General features: G+C 39.7%; 1 protein-coding gene across 4 annotated transcripts in view; it reads left to right on the top strand.

Moving 5' to 3' along the window:
• Positions 1-12942, top strand: part of LOC138051845 (eukaryotic translation initiation factor 4 gamma 1-like) — an 80028-nt gene that overhangs the window by 49883 nt on the left and 17203 nt on the right. For all 4 annotated transcript variants that reach the window (XM_068898139.1, XM_068898137.1, XM_068898138.1 and 1 more), the window contains exons 11-16: positions 173-280; positions 2734-2862; positions 4527-4767; positions 11173-11297; positions 11622-11803; positions 12256-12430. In XM_068898139.1, coding sequence (XP_068754240.1) covers positions 173-280; positions 2734-2862; positions 4527-4767; positions 11173-11297; positions 11622-11803; positions 12256-12430 — 960 coding nt within the window. The remainder of the gene's footprint in view (positions 1-172; positions 281-2733; positions 2863-4526; positions 4768-11172; positions 11298-11621; positions 11804-12255; positions 12431-12942) is intronic.

Below are 12942 nucleotides of genomic sequence, written 5' to 3'. Positions count from 1 at the left end.
GTTCTTTAAGACTCAAACATTAATTCAAGCTCGGCAACAAATAAACCTTTTAACAGTTATTTTTTTAATTAGGGTATTCTTGTGGTCTGGAATGGGAGCAAGTAGAGTACCTAACATTTTCTTTCGCTCTTAGTCGACGACATAACATATTATAATTTTGTTTCCCATTTAGGAGAAAGAATTGCAGAGCAGAAAAAGAGACCTTCAAGATGAAGAACACCAACAGAAACGACGGACTTTAGGGAATATTCGGTTTATCGGTGACCTTTTTAAACTGAAGGTAGGCATCTCAGAAGTGTCAGCTCAATTTTTGGCCTGCGAGTATTCAGAACTACCTTCGTTTGTATGCGGTAAAACTTGTTACGTAAATTAGTTCTTTAGAGGAAATTGTTTTGCCGAAGGAATATGCAACTAAAATCAATTGTAGACTTATTAGTAGGTTAACTTCATTCTGTTCTCCTAATGCTCACTCTAGTTCGGGTATCCTCCCCGAGAAGAGACGGCGGGAAGTGTGAGCGATAGATTGTGTCTGTGACGTAAATTCAAGATATAATTTATGCGAAGTTGATAGTTGCGGGGGAATGGCAGTAGACATCCAAAAATATTTATTTTAATTTTATTGGTATTTTAATAAAACTTTAATTACATAAAAATGGCTAAAACGTGTGTGCGAAGTTTCCAGATGATGCGAGCTTGAGTTTATGGTCAAATGATCAATGTGAGTTTGAATTCACCCGGCGAATCATATACAAAATCTTTGGCAGCTTCAGCTCTCAGTCGACCTCATCGGCGCCCTCGTTCTGCCACCAATAAACTCAGATGCAATTTAAATTGATCTTGAGGAACTTTGCTTCCTCTTACATTAGCGAAGTCTGAGGATAAATTGCAATAGCAATGGATTTGAAAGCTTCTCGAACACTTTCCGTTGTCGAAATCTTGGATGATTCCCACCATAAGGCGCTGTAAAGCTTGCACAGGCCGGGCCAAAGCATACCATGAACCAAAAAATGTAATTTATGCCTGCTCGATTTGTGCAGGCCAGTTTCTGATTGGCGGAGATTAAGCTCACCTCAGGCGTCCAGCCGTGATTCGGGAGTGAGCGCTGACTCATTTCCTGAAACAGCGGCTGGTAATCCAGCCTGCTCCACTCTGTGCATGTTCCTTAGGAGCAATGGAATAGTTTCAGACGATAACAATCTAGAATTTGATTTCAACAGGGACCATGGGATTGAATTCCTGGGCTCCCTACTTGATGACTTGGTAGAGACAAGATTGAACCCTTCTTTTAGCTATGATTGGTGCACGTCTGTGAAAGGTCTCATTGGCCTCCTAATTACGAAGGTGTTACTCGTCTTGGAGCGCTCAACCTGCAATAATTTATAAATCAAGTTAAAACGCTGATCATCGCAGCTGTTAACGTCATTTGAGCAATAAAGAAAGGAGGCCTGAAATTTTCAGTCTTTCCTTTCGTTACTGCTCAAGTAACGTTAATAACTGCGATGAACAGCCTCTTAACTTGATTCATATCTCTACAGTTCAAATATATATGGCTTTCATATATTTTAGCTTTCGTCAATAATTTATTCAGTGAAAGTGATATGTTTTCTAGCGGAAGGGGCGACACGGGAAGCAGCGATGGTTGGTCTGAAAGGGGCAGCACAATCCTTTTAGATGATCATTATTTGCCTTTAAAACGGTTGAGATATGCATTGACTTGACTTGTGGAGGCTCGAAAGGGTTTTCTCTTGTCAACAGTGGGTGTGTAATGGTGAGAGATTTAGGGCCTGATTACATGGTGAGTTTCAGCCCGGGCTGAAATTTGGTTGCGATTACATGCTCAATTTCATCGCAGGTGCAAAACGCAGATTTCCATGGGAAAATTTACTGAGATGCGAAAACACAATCGATGTGCATGCTCGCGTTCCTTTTTTGGCTTGGGTTGAAAACACTATAGCGATTACATGGACTTTTCAGTCCGTTTGTCCAGACTGAAAGTCCTGGCCCGTTTTCAGAAACCAGGCAAGGATTTTCAGCTCTCAGCTGAAACCCTCTCCAAGGAATCGCCACTTTCATTTTAAGAGGGTGTCTTTCAGAACCCGGGCTAAAATCTCAGCCCAGTTAATCGGGCTGAAATTTACCATGTAATAAGACCCTATAAGTCAGTGTCAATCCTTTGAAAACTGGGAATAGCTTGCTTGACCAGTTTCAAGCACAATTATTGGGGAAAACGTAAGACTTTTCAGAAACAGTCTTGGTTATGAATGGTAAAGTGAAGTTCCAGATATACACAGATGAGTCGCAGAAAAATTAAGTTTATGTAAATATCGTATTGGTCTTGTGAATTTGGATACGGCATACTAAGTAAAGTTAAAAAATGCTTCTTGGGAAGTGCGAACTTACAATCCTGGTCAAAACTGTTGGGACAATTCCCGATTTTCCCCCTCCCCCCATTACAATTTTGATTTGTCACGGCGTCCGAAATCAAGATCTGTTCATCGATCGCTCGCACGTTTCAACATTGTCTGGGGGGAAGGGGGTCGCGAAAAAGGCAGCAAAAGAAGAACGCGTGTTGCTTATATAATGATAAAAGCATGTACAGTAAATTATCTACTTTTCACCCAAAATTTGACGTGTCCCGAAGTCTTTTGACGTGGATTGTAGGGTATTAATGCAAGAGGTGTTGTTGACGTCAAATGGGTTAGTGCCACAAGCAAGTGAAATTGAATTTTACAGATGCTGACAGAGAGTATCATGCATGATTGTGTTGTGAAGTTGCTGAAGAGTAACGATGAGGAATCTTTTGAATGCTTGTGCAAGCTTCTTGTTACCATTGGAAAAGATCTGGATCATGAAAAGGCCAAGGTAACTATAATTGTGTCCATGATTCTCTTGGCTATTACAGTGCCTATGGCTATCACCACAACACACTTTTCCACTTTATGCATTTTCCGATATCGTCGAAAATACATGTTTTTAGAACCTTTTTATTGAAATTTCCCTTTTTTATTGGCTTTGAAACACGGGAAAAGTGGTCATACTTTGATCCATAAGCGAGCAATGAAGGGGAATGGGTTCGATACCGAATTGACGTGAAGGACTGCTTTGGCATTGAGATAGTTCTTTGAAAACAGCGATGCAAATTAATTTGTGACTTCAACCCGGTATCGAACCCATTCTCCTTCATTGCTCGGTTTTTGGATCAAAGTGTGACCACTTTTCCAGTCTTTCAAAGGCAATAAAGAAGTGAAATTGCTTTGAAAAGGTTCTAAAAATAACGCAATGTATTTGGGACGATTTCGGAGAAAAAATAAATTGGAAAAGTGTGTTGAGGTGATAGGCACTTTAAACCACGTCCTCCATCTGCCTGGAGATTTACATCCATTTGAGGGTTTACTTGGATTTAGATTATTAAGGCAATTCCCTTGATAATGACGTAGTATCCAGACGTTTTTCAAACTTGGCACAATTGATATTCATGCACAACAATTCAGAAAGTGCAAGAAAACGATGGGGTCACCATGCTTGTTTTCGTGCTGTATGCCCTTTATTTTAAGCGTTTTTTTTTTACTGAATTACCCGTGAAGCGTTCGAAACTTAATTATCAACCAGAAAGAATGTTGTTATATGGGTAAAGCTACTGAATATTACTGAAAACTTGAGCCTGCTTGTTTGTCCGGGCTAAAATCTTCATTTAAGTGATTTCAAATTGCTCAGTCTTTCAATGCAATGCAAGCAAATTGGACCGCTACATGATCACCTCAAACTCAGTGTCTGGCTTCAAATGTAGTTTCACGGCATTGATATCTGTATAAATACAGAAATTGCACAAGTACTTGGTCAGACGCGATCATCGATGATTGGAACACGTTTCTCGGTTTTTTTTTTTTTCACTTTTAAAGGTTTGAAAACAATTTATTTGAAATGGCACTAAATATTGTAATTTCCCGGATTTTGCGGAACAATTTCAACTACTTGAAAGGAAAGTTTGCTCTTTGCTTAAAGTGCAATGCAATAATATTCACTCAAAAGACGAGCTTGTTCACAAGCTATCGACAGATTTGCAGTTTGTGATGAAATGGAGTTCATATGTCGAACAACGGATGGCTTTGTGGACTTAACTAGGCAAAGAGATGGCCTTTCCCAAGCAAAATGGACTAATGATTTACGAACGATTTATGGACGATTTTGTACGTTATCAACATCGAGATTATTTCGAGGAATGAACAATTGGATTTCATTTGGCAAAATTCACATTTTCGTCTCGTTTCAATTACCGGAGCAGAAATTACGTAAACAAGAGGAACAAGAGACATCACAAATGACCAAAAACACATTGCTTTCCGGGACCTGCAGAAAGACCCGTTAAAAGTTCTTGGGTTACTGGTCAATGCCCATGGGGAAATCTTGTACGCTACACGCATGTACGCTATGCGTGCCTTTTTTCGAATTTGTTTTCATGGCACATGGCATTTGGGACCAGCAATAAGGTGTTAGTTGCTGAACACATTTTTATCTTTTGCCTCCAGCTAAGGGTTGATCAGTACTTTGCACAGATCAACAAAATCATTTCGGCGAGGAAAACGTCTTCCCGTGTGAGATTCATGATGCAGGACATCGTGGATTTACGGAGCAATGGCTGGGTGCCTCGTCGTGAACTCAACAATCCCAAGACAATACATCAGATCTATCGAGAGGCTGCCGACCAGGCTAAGAAAACTCAGATGGCTATTCAAATTGCTAGGCAAGATAAGAGATTACGACAAAGAGGTGAGGATACAGTGAAAGAAAACCCGTACAGTGTAGTTTTGTGATGTGTTGAAAGAGTATCCTCCAGACACCCTAATTGTTTATTTATTTATTTTATTTATAACAACTTTATTTGTAATAATTAATACAAAAAGGCTGCCATCAGAGAGGAACCGAATCCTCATGTAAGATGACCCCCTAAAAATATCTACAAAGCTATCAAGGAAATATAAGTCAGATAAAAACTATTATAATTTAAGGTGAAATATAAAAATATCACTAAAATCTATTTACAAAGAAGTTATTAAAATTATTTAATTATCAAAAAAATTACGTACTAGTTAAAAAGTGTTCTATTAAGCCCTTTTTAAATTTTGACAAGGAATCGGCACATATTAGAGAGTCTGGTAACGAGTTCCACTTATCTATATGTCTATGCCAGAAAGAGAACTTTAAAATATTAGCTCTTGAAAAAGGTTTCCAAATCTTCTTACTATTTCTTGATCTAGTACTAGCACGAGAGAACGATAAATAATTGTCAAGCTTAACTCTCGAAAAACCATTAATAAACTTAAATAATTGAATTCTCGATAGAAAATCTCTACGGGACTTAAGTTCCGTCCAACCAAGGTATTGCAGGCGTTCGGTATAATCAATAGGTCCATCAAGGATCCAACGTGAGACATTTCTTTGGATTCTTTCAAGTTTGTCTGACAGGTAAGTTTGATGTGGATTCCAAACGGGACATGCGCATTCGACAATAGGACGAACCATTGTTTTGTATCCAGTTATTATTGCTTCAGAGCACCTGCCAAATGTGCGTTTGAGTAAACCCAAGATCTTGTTGGCTTTAGCACCTATTGTAAGGACATGATATTTCCAAGATAGATCAGATGAGAATGTTACACCCAGATGCTTGTGGGTAACTACTTGTTCCAGGGGTAAAGAGTTGATGGAATACGAGCACTGTCCATTAACCTTAGATCTTGTTATTCTCATGCTCTTACATTTGGCTTCACACACCTTTAACAGCCACTGCCTGCAACAGGTGGTGAGTTATTTGAGCAAAGTATCATCAGCAAACATATCACTGGAACAAGGAATACATTCAGAGATTTCATTTACGTAGAGTAAGAACAAAAGAGGCCCAAGAATACTCCATTGGGGAACCCCTGAAAGTACTGTAGCCCAGCTAGAGGTGGAACCGTCAATAACGACCCGCTGGCGTCTATTTGAAAGGAAATCACACAGCCAATTTAGAATTTGACCTTGTATACCATATTGACTGACTCTATGAATAAGACGTTTGTGAGGTACCGAATCAAAAGCCTTCGCAAAGTCTAAAAACAAAACGTCAGTTGTTTTTCCATTGTCTAACGCTGAGGCCCAGGTATGGAACAGATGAATCAGCTGAGATGTGCATGATAATCCCGTTCTAAAACCGTATCGGTGGACACTTAGTAGATTATGCTGATCAACGAAGACTGAAATGTGCATTGCGATAAGTTTCTCCAGCACTTTAACCACCAGGCATGTTAAGGAGATTGGTCGGTAGTTAGTTACACTCTCTTTTTCTTAAATACTGGCGTAATGTTTGCCGACTTCCACTCACTGGGAAGTTTGCCTAACTTTAGAGAAATGTTGAATATCTTTGATAGGGATGGTGGAATTATCGATGCTGATTCTCTAAGCATGCGTGCTGTTATTCCATCAGGTCCACAAGCTTTATTGGTATTTAAACCCAACAGCAACTTCTCAACATCTGCTTCGGTACAGCTGAAATCTTGAATGGTTTCATCGGTATATGACTGGTGAACATGATCATTAGTAGAAAATTCTGGCTCAGATGAAAATACTGAGACAAAAAAATTGTGAAAAAGTTCAGCCTTGTCACTTGCGGTCGATGCACTTTCATTTCGAAACTTAACAACTGGCGGGATGGATTTACTCTTGGTTTTCGTCTTGATAAACGACCAGAAACGCTTGGGATTTTTTGAATCAATGAGATTATGAACGTGAATCCAGAAGCTTTTGTTTAGGGCCGATTTTGTTTTATTCCTTAACTGCTTGTACTTATTCCAATCACTTGGCAATTGAGTGGCCTTTGCTTTCCGCCATAAACTCTTACGCTTTCGAAACAATTTACGAATTTCGGACGTAATCCATGGAACATTTCTTCTTAAAGTAAAAAAAGGTAAAGTCGTGCATTTATATAGCGCCTTTATCACAAACGTCTCAAAGGCGCTTTACAATGATCACTTTACCCCCAGCGGACTGGAAGCATATACGGGCGCAAATTGCAGCCGCTTCTAAGCAGTCCATGCATGCTGGTACTCATTTTACCGACCTCGGAAGGATGGAAAGCTGAGTGAACTTCAGCGGGAAAGAAGGTCGCCAAATATTCCACTCTCGGCAGAACCGGGAATGGAACCCGGGACCCTAGGGTTGGAAGGCAGAGATCTTACCACTGCGCCAACCCCTCCGCCTTTGATTTTTTTTGAACTGACGTTATTTTGAACTGCTCGCATGAATAAACCTTTCCAGTCATTCCACATATCGTCAACATTGTTCTCATTTAGAATAGAGTCCCATGGGGCACTTGATAAATCATTGCGAAAACTCTCCCAATTTGCATTTTTGTAGTCGTAGACCAATTTGGGAGCTTGGTACGGACGAGATAGTTTTCCAGCCAAATTAAAATAAACAATATTGTGATCCGATGATCCATAGCTGTCACAAACATCCATGTCCATTAAATTTTCGGGACAGTTTGAGATAACTAAGTCGAGTATCGCATCTCCGCGAGTTGGCGTATCAATAGATTGTGTGAGACAAAAGTAGTTCATGATAGTATCACGGAAATAATCAGATAGAGAATTAGGCTGGAATGGAGCTGTTAAATTCCAGTCAATGTCGGGGAAATTGAAGTCACCCGTTAAGATAATTTTAACCTTCACAGATAATAAATCAACTTTTTGCGATGATTTATATAGTTCCTCAAGATACTTGATATTGCTGTTCGGGGGCCTGTAAAATACTCCAAAAAAATATGAAGTAGAACCACGGACAGGAATTTCGCACCACAATATCTCACATTCGGTCTCTAGATCACAGCGACGAAAACAATGAGAGGTCGACTTGACTGCTAATAGGACTCCACCACCTCTGCTCTCACGGTCTCTACGATGAACGATGTATGAAGCAGGGAAGATTTCGCCGTCGTTGACACCATTATGCAACCAGGTTTCTGTAATGGCAACGATATCAGGATTCACTAGGGAAACATGCGTCTGCAGCTGAAGTCGCTTGTTCACAATACTTCTAGCATTAAATGATGATATTTTAATGCTATTAGAGAAAGGGCCAGGATTCAACTGAATGTCGTTGGCAGTGAGCAGGAAAAGTACAAACAGATAACGGTAATTGTACGGCTTGAGTGGGCGAAAGCCATGATGCTTGAAAGAAACGCGGATTTTCGTAGGACTTATGGCTTTTGAGACCACTGGTTGTCGAAAATTAAACTAAAAGCACTATGTCTTTCCTTTAGAGCGATTTCAAGGCTTGTGAAGTGAAGACAGCAAATAAATCCATAAATGTTGAGAGCAACCAGTAAGCCAACCAGCGCCATTCGTTTCCTTCTCTCTCCTTCTCCTTTGCTCCCAAAGCGACTGTAGTAGCTATAACGCCCCCTTTTGTCGCACAACATATCATCAAATGCCTTTTTCCCGAGGATGATTCGCGATTGGAATAAACTACCACATTCTGTTGTGCTGGCCCCAAGTCCAGAAACCTTCAAGAGTCGGTTGTGGGCCTGCCTTCGTGACAGACGCTTACCAAATGTTGTTTAATTGTTAATTGTCACTAGCATTGACATTGTTTCATTTTACGCTTCCACATTTATTTCATGTTTACACTTGCACTTCTTATTTCTTATAGATCTTTTTGCAGATACAGCGGCCATTTTGATTTCTATTGCTTCAAATAGCTACTTTGTGAGATGCCAAGTATTTGCCCCCTAAGAAGTCAAGGGCTTGATTAAGCTTATCTCGATGATGTAAAACTTAAATTGCTATTTATTTACTTAACAAAAAAGTTTCAAAGAATTTGTAGGCTTTAGTTTTCAGCATAAAATTAGACTATCAACGCTTTTTTGATGGGCAAAATAAAGCCTACTATACCATGGTTGGTATTTGATTATTTTGGATTAGCATTTAATTTATTAATTACTATTAGTGTTATTACTATTAATATTTATTATTATTTAATTTCGGATCCATCTAATTTATTGACTGCACACCTGGGTCTAGGGCACTTTGTGTTCCGTTTGAATATTGTAGTCTAAAGCGAGACATGAATGGAAAAGCACAACTAAGTAGTGTTTGAACTCGGAGACGTGCACTTCTTTGTGCAGATGAGTATTGGGTATGAACTCCTCGATTAGGTCGGATTCAAATGCATTTAAGGGAAATGACTAACTTGTGACGGTTGAATGGCCTGCCACGAAGCCCTGCTACATGCTAGTCGTATGTCAAAGGAGAGGCAGGCCGAACAAGTGGCTTTTGCTGATCGTTTTTGGGCGAGTGCATTTTGAGGGTCACTCGCCCGAATGGCGAGTGCTCTCAAAATTAAGTGTCCAACTCTGCATTTGATAAGGCAACTAGACGCTCCATGAGCGTACACTGGTTGCTTTTACTTTTACAGGGAAGTTTGATCACATCACCCCTGTGTTGATTGATCTTCATTGGCTTCCTGTATACTATAGGGTTATCTTCAAGTTGCTGCTGCTCACTTATAAGGCCTTAAATGGTCTGGCTCCTTGCTATCTGTCTGATCTTCTTTCCTATCGTTCCTCTTGCTACTCTCTTCTCTCTGTTACAAATAAACTTCTTGTTGAACCTAGAGCTAAGCTCACCACTTATGGTTTTCGGTCCTTTTCATTTGCTGCTCCAAGACTTTGGAACAGGTTACCTTTGAATATTCGTTCTCGCTCTTCAGTTGCTAGTTTTAAAAGCAGACTCAAAACGTTTCTCCTTACATTATTCCTTGATAATAGGAAATTTAATTAGTTATTTGATTTTTTTCTTTTTAATCATTTTCGTTTTTTATCGACTGGTTTGATATTTCTTTCATCATTTGATTTTATCATTATCATTTCAATAATTGTTGTTTGAAATAATAAGAATATTTTATAGATCGTTTATAGAATTAATAATATTTATTGTATAATAACATTCCATAGAATTTAGGGCTTTTAAATCGTTTTTATTGTAACTTACTGTAAATTGTAAATTGTAAAGCGCCATGGACAGCGATGCATGGATATGAGCGCTATAAAAATAAAGTTATTATTATTATTGTTATTGTTTCATGTGGTACGTGTTACATAACAACAGAAGGCACTGAGTTGGGTGGTATTGTAGCGTTTCAGTTAATGTTTTCAAGTCGGGTTCATTAAGACCAATTGAGATGTCGTGCCAGCAGAGGCCCTTTGGCTCCCGCGTTTAATTGTTTTGTAATCTTCTGTCCCATTTTGAGGTCTTTTAGTTTTTTAAGCTTCGGCAATAAATAGGAATAACAAAACACGCGCTTGAGTAAAACTCACTCGTTTCTTCTTTAAATATTCTGCAAATTGCTCTGACGTACGTTTTCCTGCATGTCATGCAGTTGCACTAAGCAAACGTTTATTGCACACACTAAGGAAGGACTGAACATGTTGTTCCGCTTCATAATTCGTCTTCTTGTCAGTTTAATCTGATGCCAGGTGAAAAAAATTGTCTTTACGTTTGCACCAAAAAGTACCGTAAAAGCGTGGAGTTAACAGTAAAAGACAAACCAAAGACAGATGACAAAAAAAATATCCTTTTCTGACGTTGAAAACTTGGCTACCTATTAATCATTTGTCAGGAAAAAAAATTCCTGTCTCCTCGCGTATCACAGTTCAACCCACGTATGCAAATTTGTTAAGCTCGAATATTACACAACATATCAATTTACAAAGGAAAATCTCACAAAAACCTTTTGCAGCGAAAAAATTGTTAAACCAAACGACATATTTGCTATTAGAGACAAAAAACCCTTCCTGTTTCATTCCGTGCTTAATGACAGGAAACCCTATCGTGTCAAATTACCATACGCAACAAAATAAATTTCAGGATCAAACCCTTCCTGAAGAACCTTTTCCTTGAATGATTAAGCACAAAATAGACAACAAGCTTTCTTTCAAATAATTCTTGACTGTCATGTTTCCAATTATTTTTTTAACTGAAGACTGTGCAGATTTGAGCACAAAATAAAAGATAAGAATTGGTGAAATTTCGTATTGTGACGTGTCCGCTTTAGTACGTTGTCCGGGGCGAGATGTTTTACAATATGTACGTACTCATATGTTGTTGCTGTATGGCTCTTAACTGGTTTTGTTCCCACCAGGTAACACAGGCGGACGTGACAGTCCCCGCCCGGGAGCCATTCCCCAAGTGGATGAAAGCTGGACTACTGTAGGCAGAGGTCCTAGGAACGTTAGTGTGGATCCTAGGAAGTTTCTGCACATCAAAGTAAGTACAATTCAGTTGTGTCTATACTACTTTGCTCTTGTTCTTGCAGTGGTTTGCTCTGCTACAGTAAGTGGATGAGTTGCGTCATTTAATTCGTGACTCGCACTCGAATAAAATCGTCACACTGAAGGTGTCGATTAAGGAAAACGATTTACTGTACTGCAAAACAAAGACATTGACTCAGCGTCCACGGGTTTTTTTGCGCAACGCAGAAGTGGTGTTGAGCAAGAGTATGAAGTATTGCATGGTGTAATTATTGTGGAGAACAAATTCCGCTTGGTGGCGTTGCTCATATAAGTACTAATGAAGTGTTCTCTTTAAAAGCGTCCTGTGGATTCTGAGAACATCTCTCTTGGACCAGGTGGCCGAGGTTATGGAGCATGGGCAAGAGGAAGTAGCGGGGGATCTGGAGCAGTGGGTGCTGGCGCAGGTCCATCGGCAGCTGCTTCGGCGGGTTCCTCTATTGCTGGTTCCTCAGCTGAAACTGATAACAGACCGGCCAACAGGTGAGAGCGTCATCGCAATGCTGCAAGTAAGGAGCTACAGAGGATTGCAAATCTCATTTATGTGTTTTGCAAACCTTGCGTCGTTGATTTCATTGGTGAGTTTTGGCAAGGCGACGTCAGCAAGGACCAGAACGCGACAAAACAATAAGAGTAATAAAGTTAATAAAAACAATGCTTCTTTACGCCCTGTGCGTCTCACGTTTTGCCAAAGTTCTTGCTTTTTTTGCTGTTCTTTTTTGTGACAACGATGTGAATTGACAAACTTTGAGGTTTTGGAGAAGACTTGTACAATCGACAAGAAATGTCAGTTTCCTCTCCAAACATCTGCACCGTTCATACCTTCTTCATTCCTGAAAAGTTGGTACACCCTTTCCAAGCATACAATAACGCGGAGGTCTATTTTCTGGTGACTTTTTTCGTCGAATTGGTTTAATATGAATTTAATATTGCAGGTATTCGGCCATAGCTGGTGATAGGAAACTATCGGCCCCAGCAAGAGCGAGCTCCAGTGATTCTCGGCGGCAAGAACCGCGCAGTCCTGTGTCTGGAGAAGGAAGGCGAGGACCTTTGCCACAAGACGAACGAGAGAAGGCTGTCGAAGCTGTTCGGGTGGCAATGCAGCCAAAGGTTGGTAGCTCTGATCAGAACAAAAAAAATCGATATCTTCAGTAGGTTTTTGTAGTATTTGAGTCGTTTCAAGAGGCCACTTACAGTTTTTATACAGAACATCTGGAAATGAAAGTAAGTTAGATATATTAGGGAGCTTTAGCAACCAGGTCCCAGTTGTTCGAAGGGTGGATAGCGCTATGCACCGTAGAACTCAATTAGTTCTGCTAGTGTTTATCCGCCATAGTTATTTATCCAGTGGATAGCGTTACCCACCTTTTGAACAACCGAGACCAGAAATCTGACGTTGTCATTTGATGGAATGTGTCTACCTGAGTTCCAAAGCTTTTGTTTTAACATCTGTAGCATGACATTGTCCTGTTAATTAACTTATAGAGGGAAAGATCAACAGGTTTTATTAACATATCTTTAGCATCGTTGTTGGTAAAGCACGTTATAGATTTGAACAGGTTGGAAGAGAGAAACTGAGAGACAATTGTCATCAATTAGCCCAATCTGCATATCTCACGCTT

This window comes from Montipora capricornis, chromosome 6 (assembly GCF_036669925.1).
Source record: "Montipora capricornis isolate CH-2021 chromosome 6, ASM3666992v2, whole genome shotgun sequence".
Lineage (NCBI taxonomy): Eukaryota > Metazoa > Cnidaria > Anthozoa > Scleractinia > Acroporidae > Montipora > Montipora capricornis.
This window is presented reverse-complemented; position numbering and strand designations above follow the sequence as displayed.